The following is an 18,376-nucleotide window of genomic DNA, read 5'->3' as shown; positions in this document are numbered from 1 at the left end:
CAGCGCGGCCAATCCGCGGAGGCCGCGGCGCGGGGACGGTCCCTGTCGGGCGGGCGGGCGGCTACGCGTGCGCAGCGGCGCCCAGGAGCAGGCCCGGCGCGGCGGTGAGAGCGGGCGGGCGGCCGTTGCTAGGGCCGCGGTGGGCGGGGGCCCTGCTGCGAGGCCGGGGCCGGGCCGCTCCGCTCCGGGGCCGCGCTACTGCTGGCGGGGGGGGTGGGGTGCGTGTGTGGGGTGCGTGCTCCGCTGCGGGGCCGCGCTGCTGGGGCGGCAGGGGGTCGGGGCCGTGAGGGCCGAGGGGTGTGGGGAGCGCCGGGGCCGGCCCTGCCTGCGCCTCAGGCAGGGTTTCCCTGACGGGGGCAGCGTCGCTTGCGGTCAGCGCCGGGGAGCGGGGCTGGGGCGGGCAGGCGCAGCGAGGTTGTACTTGGAAATGCGGTGTCGTGCGCGGTGTGAATCAGTAAGGAGCGCCGGCCGGGGCAGGAGCAGGAGCCCTTCCGTCTCTGCCTTCCCCTCTGCCTCACGCCTGCAGACGGGTCCCCGTTTCCTGGTCCATAGCGGTGGTGGTGATTATCCTGAACTTCCGGGAGTTGTTAATCGTCCACGTGTTGATCCGACTTGTGTTTTCTGACTGTCTTCCCTCTAGGAAGAAGTTGAGTCTCTGCTTAAGTCTTCTGCGTGATACTGAAAGATAATTGAAATGGCGGCTGTAAAAACGGCTAAACCTTCTCTTCTTTTTGTGGCCCCCGTTAGACTCTTTCTGAAATGATTTATCGTGCAGTTTGAGATTTAGAGTTTGTTAAAATGCCCGAAATAAAAGTCACTCCCTTGGGTAAGTCTAATCTAAAATCGTCCTGAAATAGAAACACTGAAAAACTTTGGAATTTAGAATTCGAAGTAACATGTGTTAGACTGCTGGAGATATACGTGCCTTTCCGTGCCACAAAAACTGCTCATGGTGGTATGCCGCGATACGTGTTACGGTTGCGCAGCGTCCTGACGTGGTTCTTGTCAGTATGTCACTGTCCTCCTTTTGTCTTTCAAGCAAGTAAGACTCGAACAGTCTGACAACTCTGTTTTGATTACAGGATTTGTTAATACGTGTACTGGTAAAGGCGTTGTAATATTGTACAGTGTAGATAGAGTCTTAGTTCACTTAATAGTGCTAATGATCCACGGGAAGCAAATTTTTCTCCTTTTTTCTTCTTTTTTGTTAATGGGTTGCCCAGAGATGTATTTACGTACTGAGAGGGCAGAGGATGTGCCGAGCAGGAGAACTGCTTTGTCCTGATGGGTAGTTTTCTGGCTCGGAATGGACTTAACTAGAGCTTAATGAAGGTCTGTGCTTTCGCTGAGAGGCAGAGTACTTAGGGAGGTTGCAGAGCCCTGGGAACTTTTGAGTTCCATGCTAATCCTTTCCAGGTAAGAGATTATTTTGCTCTTACTTGAAACCGCGTAGCTGCGATTGCACAGCGGCAGGCAGAGAACAAAGTGCCCTGCATCTGAACTGCTCACGGGTTTGGATGCAGTGCTGTATGTACTGCAGTTTTGCAGCTGCAGCTGGAAAGCCCTCTCATAAGCTCAGGGAATGGGGTAAGTCAATTCACATTTGCTTACCCTCTAACAGATCTGCTTGCTTGGAAGAAAGGATGTTGTCTTTTCCTGCATCAGAAAAGGGCTAGGAAGTTTGTACAAACCTTTAAATGCTTCTCTTTTGAAGTGATTGTAAATATTCTCAGACATAGTCTTACTTGTCTGTCTTTTGCTTGGGTCCAGGAGCTGGCCAGGATGTGGGGCGCAGCTGTATCCTCGTATCTATTGCCGGGAAAAATGTAATGCTCGACTGTGGGATGCACATGGGCTACAACGATGATGTGAGTAGAGCGGAGAAGCCTGAATGTTGTGTAGAGATGCTTTCGAGGAGCATCTGCCTGGCGTTTCCCAGCAGGGCTCCTGGTTCATTGTTCCGCGCTGTTCTCTTTTATTTGAACATTGCCTGCCTCATCTTACGTGACACGTAGGTAACGTTAGCTAGGTGTGTGTTACTGGGCACGTGTATCAGCCACTGCTGGAGCTGGATTATGGCAGAGAACGAACTGCTATTGCCCCTTCAAAATCTTGCCTTCCTGTGCAAGAAGTACGTCCCCTCAAGTATTCCCGGTATACGAAGTGCCACTATCCAGCTATCCTTTCCCTGGGTTGTGGACTCCAAAAAAATACTAAGCAAGCTGTGAACGCTCCATTCCTGGTGGTTTTGGTCTTCCTATATTTCACGTGGGCAGGTATCTTCTATGCTTTAAAGCATTAATCCTGTCGTTAGCTAGACTGCTCTTGACACGACGCTTGGTTTTGGGCAATTAGTTACTTGTGGGATCTGCAACCACGCATCTCTGATGCTTTAGAGAGAGAGCTGGGAAATATTCCTGATGTTTGGTGACCTGATACTAGCAGGAAGGGAATAATGGCAAAAATACTCTGTAAGATAGAAAGAGTTAAGGCGTGGCACAGAGCAAATGTGCTATTACAGAAACGGTTTTGAGGCTTTCTGCCTTAATGCCTGTGGGTAAGCTAAAACGCATTGGTCACCTGTTTTACTTTGAAGATAAACTTGGCTGTAATTTATTTATTTGCAAGGTCAGTTTCCCTGTCTATCCTCTGGAAGCCCTCCCATCATTTTTGACTTTTTCTTCACATAAATGCTGAGGGTGTTGCCTGCAGCTCTTACCATATTGCTGACACTAGAGTGGTCTGCTGCCTTATTGCAGTTTTGCCTTGAGGTGGATTACAGCATGTTTCCAGTGTTTCAGGTCATTTGTTGGATTAGTAACGTAGTATTACCTGGCTTTCTTTTGTAATAGATAGCCTGTTTTTTCATGTCTTTGCAGAGACGCTTTCCTGACTTTTCTTACATCACTCAGAATGGAAGGCTGACTGACTTTCTAGACTGCGTGATCATCAGGTGAGAAAGCGTCCTTCCTTGTCACAGGTCAAATGGGAAACAGGAAAGCTTTGTGTACTGTCCCTAGCAACCCAAACGTGTTGTAAGTCCATCATTCCTATTTTGGCTAGTTCCTCGGTGTCATGCAGTGCTTTAAAAATCTGAAGCAAGATCTGAGAAGCAGGCAAGCTAAATTCCTCTGCAGCATCTCCTTTATCCTTTGTGTCTATTTGCAGCCACTTTCATTTGGACCATTGTGGAGCTTTACCGTATTTCAGTGAAATGGTTGGTTATGATGGGCCCATTTACATGACACATCCTACCAAGGCCATCTGTCCCATCCTCCTGGAGGACTATAGGAAAATAACTGTAGATAAGAAAGGGGAAACGAACTTCTTCACTTCCCAAATGATTAAAGACTGTATGAAAAAGGTGGTTGCTGTGCATCTTCACCAGACAGTTCAGGTAAATGGTAATTTCTGCATACTCTTGGATCAGACCAACTGGATTGTGGTAGAAAGCAGAGCAATTTTATTTTTTTTAAATGTGTGCACTAACGCAGGATTTGCCTGTTTGTGCAGGTGGATGAGGAGCTGGAGATCAAGGCATACTATGCAGGCCATGTGCTAGGAGCAGCCATGTTCCAGATTAAGGTTGGATGCGAGTCAGTTGTGTACACTGTAAGTATGCACAACAATATTTATAGATACCTACATGTCCTTTTAACAGCCCGTCCCGTTATACTGAGAATATTAATGGATTTCTCTTCTTCCATTAGGGTGATTATAACATGACACCGGACAGACATTTAGGGTAAGTAGGAAGCCAAGTTTCTATGAACTGCATATATTTCTGACAGGAAGATTTTAGCACAGCTTCCATTAATACTAGGGGCTTGTCAGCATTGATTGTTTGTCAGGAGACTGGAACATTTAATGATGTCTTTGCTGGAGAGACAAATGCAATTTTGAATTATGAGAATGAACAGATTTACATTGATTTTTCCGGATAGACCTTAATGTAATCTTCTTCTGTATAGTCATATTAATCTATTTTTAAGGCTACGTAATAATTGGACTTAGATGTTTGAAATGTTTTATTGTCACGGTATCTTCTAAATTTATTTACTTTCTAAGAGAGTGCTAATCACAAACTTTAATGTTCATTTTATTTTTACTGGCATATATGAGAGATTTATAATATTCATGCTATTTAGAATAATATTTTAATGCATTTAGAACAAGTAATAAGCTGGAGAAGAATTGCTTTTCAAAATCTGCACACTCTATTCTGGGCTGGATTAATTGAAAGAAAGCACGGCCTGCAAAGAGAGGAGTCCTGATGCTGCCACAGAACTCCTAGGTCACTTTGGGCAAGCCGGTGCAGATCTGTGTACCTGTTTTCCTATCTGCAAATGGAGACGGTGACATTCTCCACCCATCTTTGAGACCTGCAGATCAGAAATGCCAGATACCATCTCTTAATTTGATAGTTTTGTGTTTTTTTTTAAATTCCTTTTGTTTTAGCGCTGCCTGGATTGATAAGTGTCGCCCAGATTTATTAATAAGTGAATCCACCTATGCCACAACTATCAGGGATTCCAAACGCTGCAGAGAAAGAGACTTCTTGAAGAAAGTTCATGAGACTGTGGAAAGAGGAGGGAAGGTATGGCGTTTTGGTAATCTAAGTGATGTGGTTTTCCCTCTGTGAAGCTCGTGTTGGCTCTGTAGTGCTGTGTAACTATTAATTAACTCAGGCACCTATGTATGACCACTACGTGAAACTGAAGGCATTTTTATATTCCTCTAGCTGTACTTTAAAAGACAGAATATTAAATGCTTAAATTATGCCAAGAAGAAAACCAAACTATGAGTTAATGAGACAGTAAGGGAAATGCTTTGCTTACAGTCTGCAAATAAGGAGGATAAAGGCAAAATTAACTTGATTTGCATCTTGTATACTGAAGCATCCTCTTAGTCCTGTAAATTAAGAAGCTGAGACTGACTGTTCAATTACTGCTTTTAAACTTGATCAGAAATGATTTCCAGTGTAGCCACGTCTGTCTCTTCAGTATCCTGCTTTGTGCTGTTCCGCATTGTGCTTGTGCTGCCTGTTACCATAAAACCCCTCCAAGCGCGTGGAAGACATGAGCTTACCATACAGTCAGTGATGCTTCGGTACCTTGTTTGTGGCTTTCACTTGCCTGGCTGGTTCGCTTGGGTGAGCCGGTTCCAGTCCAGTGTGATTTGATGTGAACAACTTCAGCTAGCCACAAAGCATGTGGAACGTACGATGATAGCATCGTAACATGGCCATTAGTTGTATCAGTCCTTTATTGTTTTAGAATTTCAGTCAGCCTTTTCTGTTTCTTGGAGCTTAGCCCCTGTCTTTGCTAATATAAAACTTTTTTTTTAGATTCTCGTTTTCACGAACACCACATTTAGAGCACACCTAGGAAAAGACATTATAAAAAGAGACATTTTAACCCCTCAGAAAATGGAACTAGAAGTGGAAATTTGGAACACAGGAGAGTTTTACTGATTTCGCTGTAGCTAAGGATTTGGTTCTAGGTTCCTAGGACTTAGTTCGTTTAACTTGGTTAAATAGAAAGTTAGTCTGGCTGTTGGTTGTACGTGTAGAACTTGAACTGCATTTTGGTTAAAAGTTATAGTAGTTTGTCACATGTGACCTCAAGCCCTGTATTTTATTTACTGTTCTTGTCTTAGTAGGGGCAAAATGTAGGCTTGCTGGTGGAAAAGAGGGTGAGTCTCTTGGTGATGGGTGTGGTTTGCTAAACAGTTCCATTAAGAAGTAGATGATGGCTTTCCCACTGAATCTGGAAAACAAATGAGTAGTGGTAAACCCTTTGCTGCCAAGTGACAGCACCTAACTGAAGAAAACATTGGAAATCAAAACAGCTGTCTGTTCTTTCCTCCCATGTTGCCTTAATTTGGGAGAGGAGGAAGGTCGTAATTACCCCAGCACAGACAAAGCAATCAAGGACAGAAACACTCATCTTAGTGTCCATTTCCGTGAATAATACCAGAGTTGTTGCTCTCAACAACTCGTTTTCATATTATCTAGGCGAGAACAGAACTGAACACATTCACAAGCACCATGCCCTGCCAGAGACTTTCCTCAGTATGTACAGGCTGAGGTCTTAGCTGGGTAGGTGCTTGTCAGATACCAGTGCCTTTCATTCCAAAACTGCAGAACACGTTCCTGTGGAAAGAAAGGTCAGCAAAAGAATATCAGAAAGCAAGCGGGAACTGAGTGACTTGTTCAGAAATTATAATGCTACAGGGCCGTTTACATGCTGTTTGGGTTTCACAGACTGTAAATCATACCTTAATTGCAGGTTCTTATCCCAGTTTTTGCCCTTGGACGTGCCCAGGAACTTTGCATTTTATTGGAAACTTTCTGGTGAGTGCAGTCTCTTCTGTGCATGTACCACCTCCTTTTTGTCCTCCTCATGTTGTGGTCCTGGCAGGTTTCTGTGATTCTTTCCTGTCTGTTTCGTACAAGCATTCTCCTTAGCATTCCTCTGCACGCCGGCCCATGCCGGCAGTTGCGGAATTACTTCTTTCCATGTATTTCCCAGCGTTCCTGACTCCAAGCACTAAACTAACCATTTTCTTATCCAGAGTCATTCTCCACTCCATTCCTCCACTCAGGATCAACTGTCCTTTAAAAAATTTGATTGCATTTTTGCCATGTTGTAAAACTGTTTTCATGGGAGGGGGGAGGAGGGATGAACAAGTATTAAACTTATGTATAAGCATTGTGTGGAAATGGTTTTGATAACACCAAATGATACTGCTTTTGATTATTTCCCATAGCAGAATGATAAATATTTGTAATGGAAGGAAGTTGTCTGTAGTGGGTGAGAAGGAGAATTGGACTAAAGCCTACTTTGTAGGAAGTTGATGCATAGTGATGTAGCATTGTTGTAATACTGATTTATAGCTCACTGAGAGTAGGGTATGCACAAAAAATCTTTGGAGACTGCGTAGGTTTATGGACTTCAGCATGGATAGCCAGGATCCTAATTTGGCCCTCAGAGGTATCTGGAATGCTTCTTTCTACAGGGAAAGAATGAACTTGAAAGCTCCAATTTATTTTTCCACGGGACTGACGGAGAAGGCCAATCATTATTACAAGCTCTTCATCACCTGGACTAATCAGAAAATTCGGAAAACATTTGTGCAGAGGAACATGTTTGAATTCAAACACATCAAAGCATTTGATCGGGCCTTTGCAGACAATCCGGGGCCTATGGTAGGTGGGCGTTAACAAGGTAATAGAGCAGATGTGTAGCGTCAGGGAGCTGTTTTTATACCACTCTGTTCCTGGCTAAGGCAAACAGGCAGTCTGCAAAAGCTAAGCCTCCTCAACCCATTAATATCAACATCCCATCAAAAACCCTTTTGTGGCCAGGCCATCTGGATACTTTTATCTGTGTAACTATTAAAGGTCTTTCTACCTTTATTTCAGTAAAGGTAAAATGCCCAGAGAAAATAAAAAAAATGATTGTGTGTTCATATAATCTATACTTCTGGACCTGATTCAAACCATAACTTTTACAGGATATTCTTTTGACTTAAGTCAGGAGACAGATCCTTTACGACACAATGACTTATTGCTGGTTTTATTTCTGACTGGTTTATTAGGCAGTAGCTGAAAGAGGAACCTGTCGAGCACGATAGTACCATTATAAAACTGTTCAAAGTTTTTATTGGACACTGTGGATGCTCACAAAAATTCCCTAAAACAGTAGTTCAACTTATGTGAAAATTAGACAAGGTGGGAAAAATAAAATAGCAAATATCCCCGTTAGAGCTTTGATGTAATAAGCGTGCTGTAATATAATAAGGGTGTATTAGGGGATACTCTGCACAGTTTTAGGATATTTATATATTATAAGTAATGGAAAAAACCCTGTTTTCTGAGGTGATTCTTGGCACGTTTTTGAATTCTAGGTTGTGTTTGCAACCCCTGGTATGCTTCATGCAGGACAGTCCCTTCAGATCTTCAGGAAATGGGCAGGGAATGAAAAGAATATGGTAAGAAATTCTGTTTCCTTGAATGATGTTTTGTGTTAATGTGAATTTAGTGGTACTGATACAGTCATAACAACAAAGGTCGCAGGAAAGCTTTTCCTGAGCACCTCGGGTTAAAGGACGCGAGTCCTCTAGTGAACCAACCCAGGGCCGAGCTCTTCCAAGCTCTGAATTTTCTTTGCTGTGTGTGACAGGGCAAGCAGAGGAGGTACATGTCTCAGACAGGAGGTTGTGGGAGATTTTATTTTCAAAAGTGCCTTCATTAATTTGAAGCAGCTTCAAAGACATTTGTATCAAGCATTAATTCTTATTTAGTGGTGTGTAGATTTCAGCAGTTTGCTTTCTAATTTCATTTTCATGTGCGATCCGGAGTTGGGCGTTCACCACAAGCTGCAGAACAAAGCAAGCAGCTTTTCAGTGAAGGATGGTAGTACGTAAGACGGGAAGAACACAAACTTACATCAGCATCATGCATCTGTGGCTATTTTTACGTTCACAACAGCTATGCTACGCACAGTAGCATAGTAGATTTTTCCGGTTTCCTTCTCAGGTCATCATGCCAGGCTACTGTGTGCAGGGAACTGTGGGCCATAAGATCCTGAGTGGACAGCGCAAGCTGGAAATGGAAGGAAGACAAATAGTAAGTTTTATTTTCAAGAAGGAGGATCATTAGGGGGAAGTTCTTGCCATGGGAATATGCTGCATACAACACTGAAAATACCCAAGTAACATTTTCTTTGGGGTTGGACTAGGTCTTTTTTCCCCTTTGCATTGGCAACAGTGTGTCTTTTTCTGCCATAAGGCTTTGTCAGGGCCATATTTATCATGTTTAATAACTAGGCACCATTAGTCAGATGGGTAAAAATGATACATTTTTAGGCAGATGGGGGTATTAAAACTGATACCAACTGTCCTTAAGTATGGAATTGTTTTGGTAAATGTGCAACAAGTATTGTGCTCTGAAATTGAGCAGTTTGATCCTGTAAGTTATTGAAAGCTTTTCTGTACAGCATCATATTCAGTCTCTGCTGATAAGCAGCTTTCTCTCCAACCTCATTTTCCAATTCAGGTGTTCTGCTTCCTCCTTTAAACTAAATACAGGGGAGTCTGGGTCGGTTTGTGGTATACAAGGTGTAGTGAGCCAAAGCAGTTCCCGATTCACAAAGCCTGTGCTTTCTCTTCCCCTACAGCTGGAAGTAAAGATGCAGGTGGAGTACATGTCCTTCAGTGCCCACGCAGATGCCAAGGGAATAATGCAGCTGATTCGCCAGGCTGAGCCACGAAATGTTCTCCTGGTCCATGGTGAAGCAAAGAAAATGGAGTTTCTGAAGCAGAAAATAGAACAGGAATTTCGTACGTATGGTGTTGGTACTGAAGAGGGAATGGCGGTAGAAGGAAGGCATTAAAGTTCATATACTTAATCTACTGGACCTCAGCATAGAGTTAGGCGCACTGTAATTTACAGGACCAGTCACCCTCAAGAAACTGGTATCCGTAACGTATCTGATTTAACATGTTAAGCCCATTTAATTTTAATGCCCATTTGGACTTGAAGTAAAAGTGGTTTTGATATGTTTGTATTGTTACAGTTCAGCACTTACTGAATTTATATTTCTTTAGACTCCTAAAGAAGCCGAGGCAGGCAGGGTACATCTGAACTTGTAAGTTAGCAACTTCAGTTGCTAACAGGGAATGCGCTCCAGAAAAAAAAAAATTAATTTCTTGGAAACAGCTGACTCTTAAATGATGAGTGGAGAAAGCATAGAATTCACATTGGCTGGTTACTTACTATCTGCAGATTTCTTTGCAGTAATTTGTTACCGACATCAGGGTGCAGGCAGTTTTGTTGCAGTCCATTTTCTTTTTACCCCTCACAAGGAGGGGTTAAGGATAGCTGGGCTAGTAGGTATTGCCCCATTGGGGTTTCGCTGGTTCTGGTAAGGTTGTTAGCCTTAAGTCTGAGCAGCAGTTCTACTTTTCAGCCTCTGTCAAATCCCTGGTATTAAGTTTCAGCAGATCGCTGTTCAACTGCACTTCCTGTCCTGAACAGCTGCAGTAGGCTGCTGCCAAAATCACAGCACCGTCTACTCTAGGGATGCTCGCACAGTGCTTGTGGGTGAAATGACAGCCTGGGACTGGAAGCGCTGCTGCAGCAGTCCTCCTGCCGCTGCTTGTTTACCTTGCAGATGTCAACTGTTACATGCCTGCCAACGGAGAGACCACAACGATATTCACCAACCCCAGCATTCCAGTGGACATATCCCTGGGACTCCTGAAGAGAGAAACAGCAATAGGTGACGAGTTTTCAACCAAGAATTCAGTCCTTTGGGCCCTGCCGCTGTGTTGTATAGTACTTGTATTGGGTGGAAACAGTGGTGCGGGGCCATTTGTAGCAATGGTGACATAGAGCAGTGCTTCCTGCCAAAGAGCAGGTTTTGTGAGCATTTAGTGGTCGAGAGGGCTTCCTGTGCAGTGAAGCGGCTACGATGCTGTGAATGTATATCCAGTACTGTTTAAAAACACACGCTCCCCCTACCTTGTTTGCTGCTCATTGCCCATTCACTATGAAAACAAAGTTCATGTATGCTTTTATTAGCTAGGTCTGTGAAAACTGGAATTACTTCTTTATAAACCCAATTTAAGAAAAATCTAAAACCCCTCAAATCAGGAAGGCATATGGGAAGAGAGGCAGTTGTTCTGTATTACTAAGCGTGGTTTCTTATGTGTGTAGAGCACTGATAATGGTTTAAGCAGCATGTACTTCACAGACAGAACAAAGATGTAAAATCTTAGTCTCTGAACCTCAGCAGGGACTCAGAAATCCAATCTATTAAGTGCTATAGCAGTTGTCTTGTGTGAAAAGTAAGCACATTATCGTTAACCATGTCATCTTTCTCTTCCATTGGCCTTGGTTTAGGTCTCTTACCAGATGTCAAGAAGCCAAAGCTAATGCATGGCACATTAATTATGAAGGATAATGTAAGTAAAAAAGTTCTTATGTTTGTCTTGTGTCCTCTGGATGAGTGTGTTGTTATAATTCATAAGTGAGGTCTGGGTGAACAAGGAACTAAAATAAAGGTAAGCAGTCCTAGTTTCTTGGAAAGAGCCCAGTTACAGCATAGCTGGGAAGACGACTCCGCAAGACAGACTCTTCAGCTTGTCAGTTGTCTCGACTGACAGTTCACGAGTCCCACAACTTCAGAATTAGTATCTTGCTATTCATGAGCAGCGTGTTATGGAGGTAGAATTTTTCCTGGTCAGTCTCATGAGTGCTCACGGATGAAGTCACAGGAAATGGATAAATTTGAAGAGCTGCTTCTGTTCAAAGCCTGTTTTTTTGCCCTGGCCCCCTGCGGCCTACTGGGTGCAGCTGCAGCCATTCTGAGGTGGCTGTGGTTTTCAGCCTGTGAATCCAAGGTGTTTCTGATTCACTGTGCATGTAAAAATCAAAAGAATCAAGCAGCAGCCTGTGGTTGGTAGACTTCACTTTGGTGGACAAGGATGGAAAGGTGCCAAGGGAGGAATTCTTACTCTGTAACCTCATGTTTAAACAAATCATTCCCCCAGTAAAGAGGTTAAACCAGCTTCCATTCAGAGAGCAACTTTAATTTTGGGAAATAAAGAATTGGTATGATTATTTAGGTGGACATTTTGCCACTGTCTTACCTCTACCTTTGCTGTCCATCACACGCTCATGCCTAGCTGTTACTGCTTGCAGTAGTAACTGAAATATGCTGAGAGACGTTTCAGAGACTGAAGAGGAATGATCTTACCTGCTGGAGTTTCGCAGTGATGAACACATACCTGCATGCAGCTGACCACAGAGGAGCAATAAAACTTCAGAAAGCGCAAAGCAATAGCTTATAATGGATTTGTACTTTTCCTCTGCAGAGCTTCCGTCTGGTTTCTCCTGAGCAGGCTTTGAAGGAGCTGGGCCTTGCAGAACATCAGTTGCGTTTTACCTGCCGTGTTCACATTCAGGATCCGCGCAAAGAACACGAGACAGTGCTTCGTGTATATAACCATCTCAAAGGGTAAGTCCCTTCTTAGCTGTGTTTGCTTTTTCCTCCCCAGGGATGGACTTGGGCTTATAGTTCTTCATATAGGTAGTACAAGTGCCCCCTCCTGTCTGCCCTTCCAGACCAGGCCCAGAGAGTTAAGAGAAAATGCTCTGCAGCCCAGCAGACACAGCTGCTCTCGATTTCAGTCTATATAGCTAAGATAACCAGAGCAGTGCTACACTGCAGTAGCAGAGGCTGGTAATCAGCCTACAAGCTCATGGTCTTTGCCAAGGTAGAGCATTCCCCCTGAAATCTTTGTTCCTGTTGGTTTGTTGCTCTTGCTACTGCTTGAAGTTAGTACAGTTGTTTGGAGTGAGACTATCAAGCATAGGGTCAAGACACCTCTTAAAGCTATTCAAAAGCTAGCAGCAGATAAATCTTAAAAGCTGTTTTCTTCCTATAGGCAGCTGGTCAATTCTGTGAGTAGTCCTTTGCTCAGATGAATAGGGTTCAGACTGGAGCTGTAGCTATCATGAAAGCCAGAAATAAACCCTGTAGGAAGCCCTACGTGGTTAACATAAACACCAAAATAAGCAAGCTGTGAATTGGCCCCATTGGGCAGTGGGTGCTGGCTCAGAGACGCAGCTAGAAGTAGTAACAACATGCTGGTGGTGGGGATTCAGAGATACAGGGGCTGACCCACCCTTCCGCTTGTGTGCATGTCCCATCCAAAACAAATGGTCTGTCTTCTCTCTTACCAGGGTCCTGAAAGATTATTCAGTGCAGCATCTCCCCGATGGCTCTATAACAGTAGAGTCCATTCTTATCCAAGCCACAGCACACTCGGAGGATCAAGGAACCAAAGTTCTGCTCGTATCCTGGACTTACCAGGTAGGGATACTTGAAAACATACTTTTCAAGCACCTCTGCTCTTAACTCTTTCCAGTCCAAAACTGTCCTACAATGTGGCTTGCTACTGTAAGGGTGAGTTGTCTTCACCCTGTTTTTGAAGTAGTTTGACTGGAAGACGATAAGGTGAGTCACTGCCATTTTCTTTACTATTTTACGTTTAGTCCAAATCATTTTTACAGGAGCTTTACCAAACTCAAGACATGTTCTGGAGTAACTACACTTACTACAATTACAATTAATTACAATTATGTTTGTGTTTTGAGGACACTATAGTATCCAGGTTCTAAACTCTCACCTGTATGACTACAGCAATACAGAGTGTGGAGGTATTTTATATGGTGTTTCTTAGGTGTAAAACTTCAAACAACAAGCAGAAAGCTAGCTAACAAGAAATTGTGGTAAGATTAGACGCAGTCATTATGTTTTCTTCCTTTCAAAAGTATACTTTCTATGGCTGTATTTTTAAATGCTTTCTTTACAGCAAGGAAATGCCTTCTTGAGAGCAAAGGAAAAAAAAAATCAATGGTTCTTTATTCTTTGCTTTCAAGAACAATGGTCATTTTCCTCCAAAGAGATACCTCAGGTCCAGACACCTACTTTAACAAATGGGAGTTCTGCACTGATATTTTGAAAGAACACCCAGAAATGCATTTGTGCTAACTGGACTGGTTTCCATTTTTGAACACTGCTAACATTAGATTTTGCTGGGTCCAAGAATTATTTCAGTCTATTTCTAGGTACCAGGGTTGAATTTATTGCCCCAAATGGGAGAGTCAAGCAGAAGATGGCTTTCATCCTGTTTCTCTTTATTCTCTCTAGGATGAAGAACTGGGCAGCTATCTCACATCCCTTTTGAAAAAAGGACTGCCGCAGAGTACATCGTGAGCAACAGAGCAGCAGGCACAGTGGTGTTTCAGATTTTATTTTGTTTACATTGTTAATGTTTTTTTCTGGTTTTGTTTTAATAAAGGAATTACAGTGTTTCTCCAGTTACTGCAGTGACAGTGTATACCGGTCAGCAGTACTGCGATTTCTCCCATTGGAAACCTGCCCGGGGAGTCGTTACAGCCTGTTTTTAAAGAGTCCTGAGGAACAAGCGTCGAGTTGCTTACACAAGGAGGTAAAAGATATGCAGCACTCTTCCCCTTCCACAGCTCATTTCCCTTAAAGCCTCAGCAGTGCTGTTTTACAGTAATTATCTGCGCAGAGTCTAGGCTTTCAGTTTGTTCCCAAAAATAAGTAGAAGCAACAGCCATGCACTGACCCCCACTCCTGCCCTGAACTAATTCCTGGACTCTGTGCATGGGACAAAACAGCTCACCCGTGTCAGATCTGTGAACGGGGCGTTCCCGGACTTGTCCGTGAAGGGGGGTCAGCCCTGCATGGTGCTAATGGGGGTAGATAACTGCAGGCCTGAGGGTCAAAACAAGGAGCTTTCAAAGCTTCACAATTAAAAGGCAAAGTATAAGTATAATGGAGGCAAGAATATAGCACCCTAAACATGCTCTTTACCCAGCAGCGTAACTTTTTTTATTATCCATACTTTCCTCAATGACAGCTGACAAGCCTGCAAGAAAGCTGCACTCCTGGATGGAGTCTCCAATAAAATTTTTTCTTCCTCTGTCCAGAACATAAAAACTGTGTGTAGCTGGAAAGAATAGTCCCTCCAGTGCTGGGAAGTTTTCACATAGCCTATAAATGGGACAAAAAGAGCAGTATCTCATGAAAGGTAAAAGATTAATTTGTCCTAATGCTCCCTCAGAGGCTCTCCTTGTCTCCATTTTACAAGTGCAAGGATTTGCACTTGTCTTACCAAGTTAGGCAGAGGAACACAGGAATCATTACTTTCAGAAAAGTTTGAGCAGATTTTCTCACTGATATTTAAAAAATTCTTCCAAGCTAAGAGCAAAAGACAGAAAGGGAGAGGTCAGTGGCTGACCCGTCATTAGTAATAGGTGTCCTGACACCTCAAACTGCAGGTAGCAATAACTAATTCAAGTCAGGCCCATCCTAACAAATGTAATGCTGCACCCCCAGAAGCCACCTATTGCAAAGCTTTAGCTCTGTTACAATACTTTCAGATCCACTCCCGGTTTGCTTGTTGAATACATCTCGGATTGCTGAAGTGGTTTAGTGATGGGCTTTAACTGATCAATACAGCCTCCCGCATTCCAGACCCTTGCTTACCATCATAATGCATGTTTCTTCTTCCACAAACCAAGACCCCAACGTACCCCTACACCCATGGTGCTTATTTTCCAAACCTCTTACCTCCTGTCCTTAACCAGAGAGTACGGCTGCCATCAGAAAATGGGCTGAATAGGGGCAGAAGCTGCAACGTCCGTTGTCGTGCAGAGAGAAGTTACTACATCATACAGAGACACACAAATGTTTTTCCCCCCACCCCCTTCTGCCACAATAATCCTGCTCCCTCCCGCCTTTAAGGGCCGTGGCAGTTCTTGTTCCAAGTCCAACAGCACCGCAGAAGCTGGGAACCCCAACCACTTGCCGCAGTGTGCCAGATCCAGGTGTGACACTTAGCCTGCATTTTGCACATTTGGAAATGGAAACACTGACTTAGCGCGTTGCTGCAGTTAGGCACACCTTGTTCCCTGTTAAACAAGCCCCATGACAATTTCCCTTCCGTTCTCATCTGCTCAGCCATCTTGCGTGCCTACAGGCCAATAGCTTATACACACTTTGCATTTGGGGTTGGCATGGGAAGGAACAGAACAGTGAGTCTGTATATCTGTTACCAAAAAAATCACATCCTGTTAAGTAAACCGTTGGCTTTTAAGCAGGTTTGTCAGCCAGGCCCAGTGGTTTTCTGGTGACTGTGATAACCCACAAATGATAAATTCTCTCCAAAGTCTCATGTTTCACAGGGTGGAAAACTCAGCAGTTCTCAGAAGCTGTGTAGTTCTGTTAATACAAGAAAGAGAAGGGGTGAAACAGGTCAGATATGTTTTGTGATATAAAGACAATGACTGAAGAGAGAGCTTTGACATTTGAACAGGACTGCACAGTGCACCGAGCTGTGCCAGCTCATACAGTAACTTCCCTCAATGACTGTGTGGCAGGAGGAGCTTGTTTACCACTGGTCCTGCACAGAGTTAACTGATAAATACTTGGATCTGTTATCTTCTAGAACTGCATTAATAAGTGTCCAGCTTGAATCCATAGGCATGCGATGCTAGAAACCCTGTACATAAATACTCCTCAGGAAGCCAATCAATCGATTCACAAGCAGGGATGAGAAGCCCTTATTTGGCTGTGGAATGTAGGCAGAAAGCAGCTTGTGAGCCCAGTTGGCTACAGTGTGCCCCCAGGGAGAAAACACAGGATCCCTCCAAAATAGGGAAAAGCCGAGCAGGGCTGCCCAGATCCACACAGCCTTCAGCCTTAGTGTCAATTAGGAGGCTGGTTTCTTTCAAGTAACCCTTTCCTGGGCTGTACCGCCTTCCAGAAGGGAGCCCTCTGTTCTCCCACCAACCCCAAAGTTAAACAAAAGGAGACCAAAACATCAAGGTACATGAACACAGCAAGTTTCACCATGTGCTACCATGGACTGTCAAAGAATACAGCTCCCCCAGGCACCGTCCTAGTTGGCTAATGAAAATATACAGCCGTTAGGCACTTCCCTCCAGTCGTGCCTTCATGTAACAACCACTGTATGAAAGGACGGCAGGTTTCACAGGTTTGTTTTCAAAGAAACAGTTGGAAAGCTGAATACTGTACTTACTTGAAGTAGATCAGTTGATTCCATCTCTGTGTTTTTTACTTCCATGTCTCTGTTGTAGTTTATAAACGTAGGAGGACTCCCCGAATTTCTGGTCACAGATCGTGTACACCATTTTAGACCTGAATCTGAGCCTGAAGTTGAAGTGCCATTGCTTGCTGGAAGAGGTGAAGTAGTACAAGAGCGGGTTAAGGCAACAGTTGAAACTCACGAGGGCTGAGGTGACCCTTCGCATTTTGTAGATCAAGTTGGTAAAGGACTCATTCTGGATGACCCGGATTCTCATTAAAAAGTGGAGCAAGTGAGTGAGATGATACGGGAGAAAGCACAAAGTACAAATGGCCAAGATGATGTAGATAGTGCTCAGGGCCTTCCTCTTGCGAATGCTGTGCTTGATCTGGGAGATCCTCTTAGCAATGAGAGGGTAGCTGATCAGAATGATGGAAAATGGGATCACAAAACCAAAAACTAAGGCCAGGATGTTGTAAGGTGCCATGCGGTAAGTCCAGCTACTCGTAGTAAAGTTCTCAAAACACGCTGTTGTGTTCCTCGCACCACTGTTGTGGAGGGGACCTCCAAGGATAAGTGGAACCGTGACACTTACAGCGACCACCCAAAGGACTGTGACCACCATCACATAATGGATGACTTTGATCTGGATGTACGTGAAGGGGTGCAACACTGCAATGTAACGATCAACGCAAATGCAGGTGAAAAAGGCAATGCTTAGATAGATGTTGATATAGTAGAGAGTCCCAGTTATCCTACAAGCCACGTCACCAAAGATCCAATTGTTCCGATTCAGGTGGTAATGAATTTTAAAAGGCAACACACAAACAAACAAGGTGTCTACCAGAGCTAGATTAATCATGTATACATAGGAATGAGAAACGTGCTTTACTTTGCAGGACAGGAGGTACAGAGCCGAGACATTTTCTATCAGTCCCAGCACGAAGACAATGCTGTAGATGACAGTAAACAAGCAATACTGGAACTCTGCTTCCAAGCTGAATTCTGAACTGGTGTTGACAACAGTCTCATTGGAGACTACTTCAGTCCAGGAAATATCTGCCATGATTTCTGCTGGCACATAGGGATATCCAACATGGGATAAAAGTCTTAAGCTATCCCTTACCTCAGGAGGTTCTTGACTTTTATTTCATCGCAAGTGGGTAAGAGGTAAAGCTACACAACTGAGCGATGTTCAGTCTGGTGAAGTCTGTGGTTCAGAGGTCTGCGCTTGGTGTACTTCGATAGAAAGCGGTGTTGCTGTAAGGGAGAATAAATCATTTAAAATGCAAGCATTTGAAGTTTACACAGTAGACAGATTATTTACTGGCATTAAAATCATCACAAGATGACAACACTGAATTAACAGAGGTAGCAATTCTGCCCTCCCCCCCAAAAAAAAGGCATGTAGAAGGCTATGGCTTTGGCTAAGGGTGGGCCAGCAACTGAAGCAGTACAGGGGAACTTCAGCAGTGATATACCGTCCTGTAATTAATTTCCCATTCCAAAGCCCTACCAGAATTCTTGTGTCATATCCGACAGACATATGACGTTATTATCCTGTCCTTAAAAAATTGCCGTGATGGATCGTGCAGGCTTCCCAGGAAAAAAGAGCAGCAGTAGTGGCAAACATACCAGGAGGACGGCTCTTTCAGTTCCTCCAGCGTGCCCGCTCACTCAGTACTCTGTATGACCGAACTGTTGTACCCTTGGTGCTGCAGTT

General features: G+C 44.0%; 2 protein-coding genes across 4 annotated transcripts; one reads left to right on the top strand and one right to left on the bottom strand.

Annotated features, from left to right (window-relative positions):
- Positions 1–52: 52 nt before the first annotated feature.
- Positions 53–13,894, top strand: INTS11 (integrator complex subunit 11). 2 transcript variants are annotated; one of them, XM_075520174.1, is made up of 18 exons: positions 53–104; positions 641–826; positions 1,771–1,868; positions 2,880–2,953; positions 3,169–3,397; positions 3,514–3,612; positions 3,711–3,745; positions 4,459–4,597; positions 6,291–6,355; positions 7,021–7,210; positions 7,912–7,995; positions 8,543–8,632; positions 9,183–9,345; positions 10,179–10,286; positions 10,910–10,971; positions 11,884–12,026; positions 12,755–12,884; positions 13,725–13,894. In XM_075520174.1, exons 2-18 carry the CDS (start codon positions 799–801, stop codon positions 13,788–13,790), a joined length of 1,803 nt encoding a protein of 600 aa, XP_075376289.1. In that variant the 5' UTR covers positions 53–104; positions 641–798; the 3' UTR covers positions 13,791–13,894. The 2 variants fall into 2 exon arrangements, with proteins under 2 accessions (XP_075376289.1, XP_075376288.1); XM_075520173.1 differs by lacking the exon at positions 53–104 and adding an exon at positions 370–544.
- Positions 13,895–15,078: 1,184 nt separating this feature from the next.
- Positions 15,079–17,719, bottom strand: LOC142418401 (lysophosphatidic acid receptor 6-like). Of its 2 annotated transcripts, none has more exons than XM_075520176.1 (2): positions 16,648–17,719; positions 15,079–16,176 (listed from the first exon to the last, which is right to left on the bottom strand). In XM_075520176.1, the coding sequence occupies exon 1, from the start codon at positions 17,717–17,719 to the stop codon at positions 16,658–16,660; it is 1,062 nt and encodes a 353-aa protein (XP_075376291.1). In that variant the 3' UTR covers positions 15,079–16,176; positions 16,648–16,657. The 2 variants fall into 2 exon arrangements, with proteins under 2 accessions (XP_075376291.1, XP_075376290.1); XM_075520175.1 differs by having other exon boundaries at positions 15,079–15,827.
- Positions 17,720–18,376: the final 657 nt, after the last annotated feature.

Source organism: Mycteria americana, chromosome 18 (genome assembly GCF_035582795.1).
Source record: "Mycteria americana isolate JAX WOST 10 ecotype Jacksonville Zoo and Gardens chromosome 18, USCA_MyAme_1.0, whole genome shotgun sequence".
Classification (NCBI taxonomy): domain Eukaryota; kingdom Metazoa; phylum Chordata; class Aves; order Ciconiiformes; family Ciconiidae; genus Mycteria; species Mycteria americana.
Note: the sequence above shows the minus strand (reverse complement) of the source record. Positions and strands in the feature narration are given on the sequence as shown.

Bases quoted from the DNA above. Each gene is read 5' to 3' on its own strand.
- INTS11 (XM_075520174.1), top strand. From the start codon at position 799: ATGCCCGAAATAAAAGTCACTCCCTTGG. The intron at 3,398-3,513 runs GTAAATGGTAAT...CTGTTTGTGCAG, and splicing joins ATCTTCACCAGACAGTTCAG to GTGGATGAGGAGCTGGAGAT. The intron at 3,613-3,710 runs GTAAGTATGCAC...TTCTTCCATTAG, and splicing joins GCGAGTCAGTTGTGTACACT to GGTGATTATAACATGACACC.
- LOC142418401 (XM_075520176.1), bottom strand. From the start codon at position 17,719: ATGGCAGATATTTCCTGGACTGAAGTAGTCTCCAATGAGACTGTTGTC.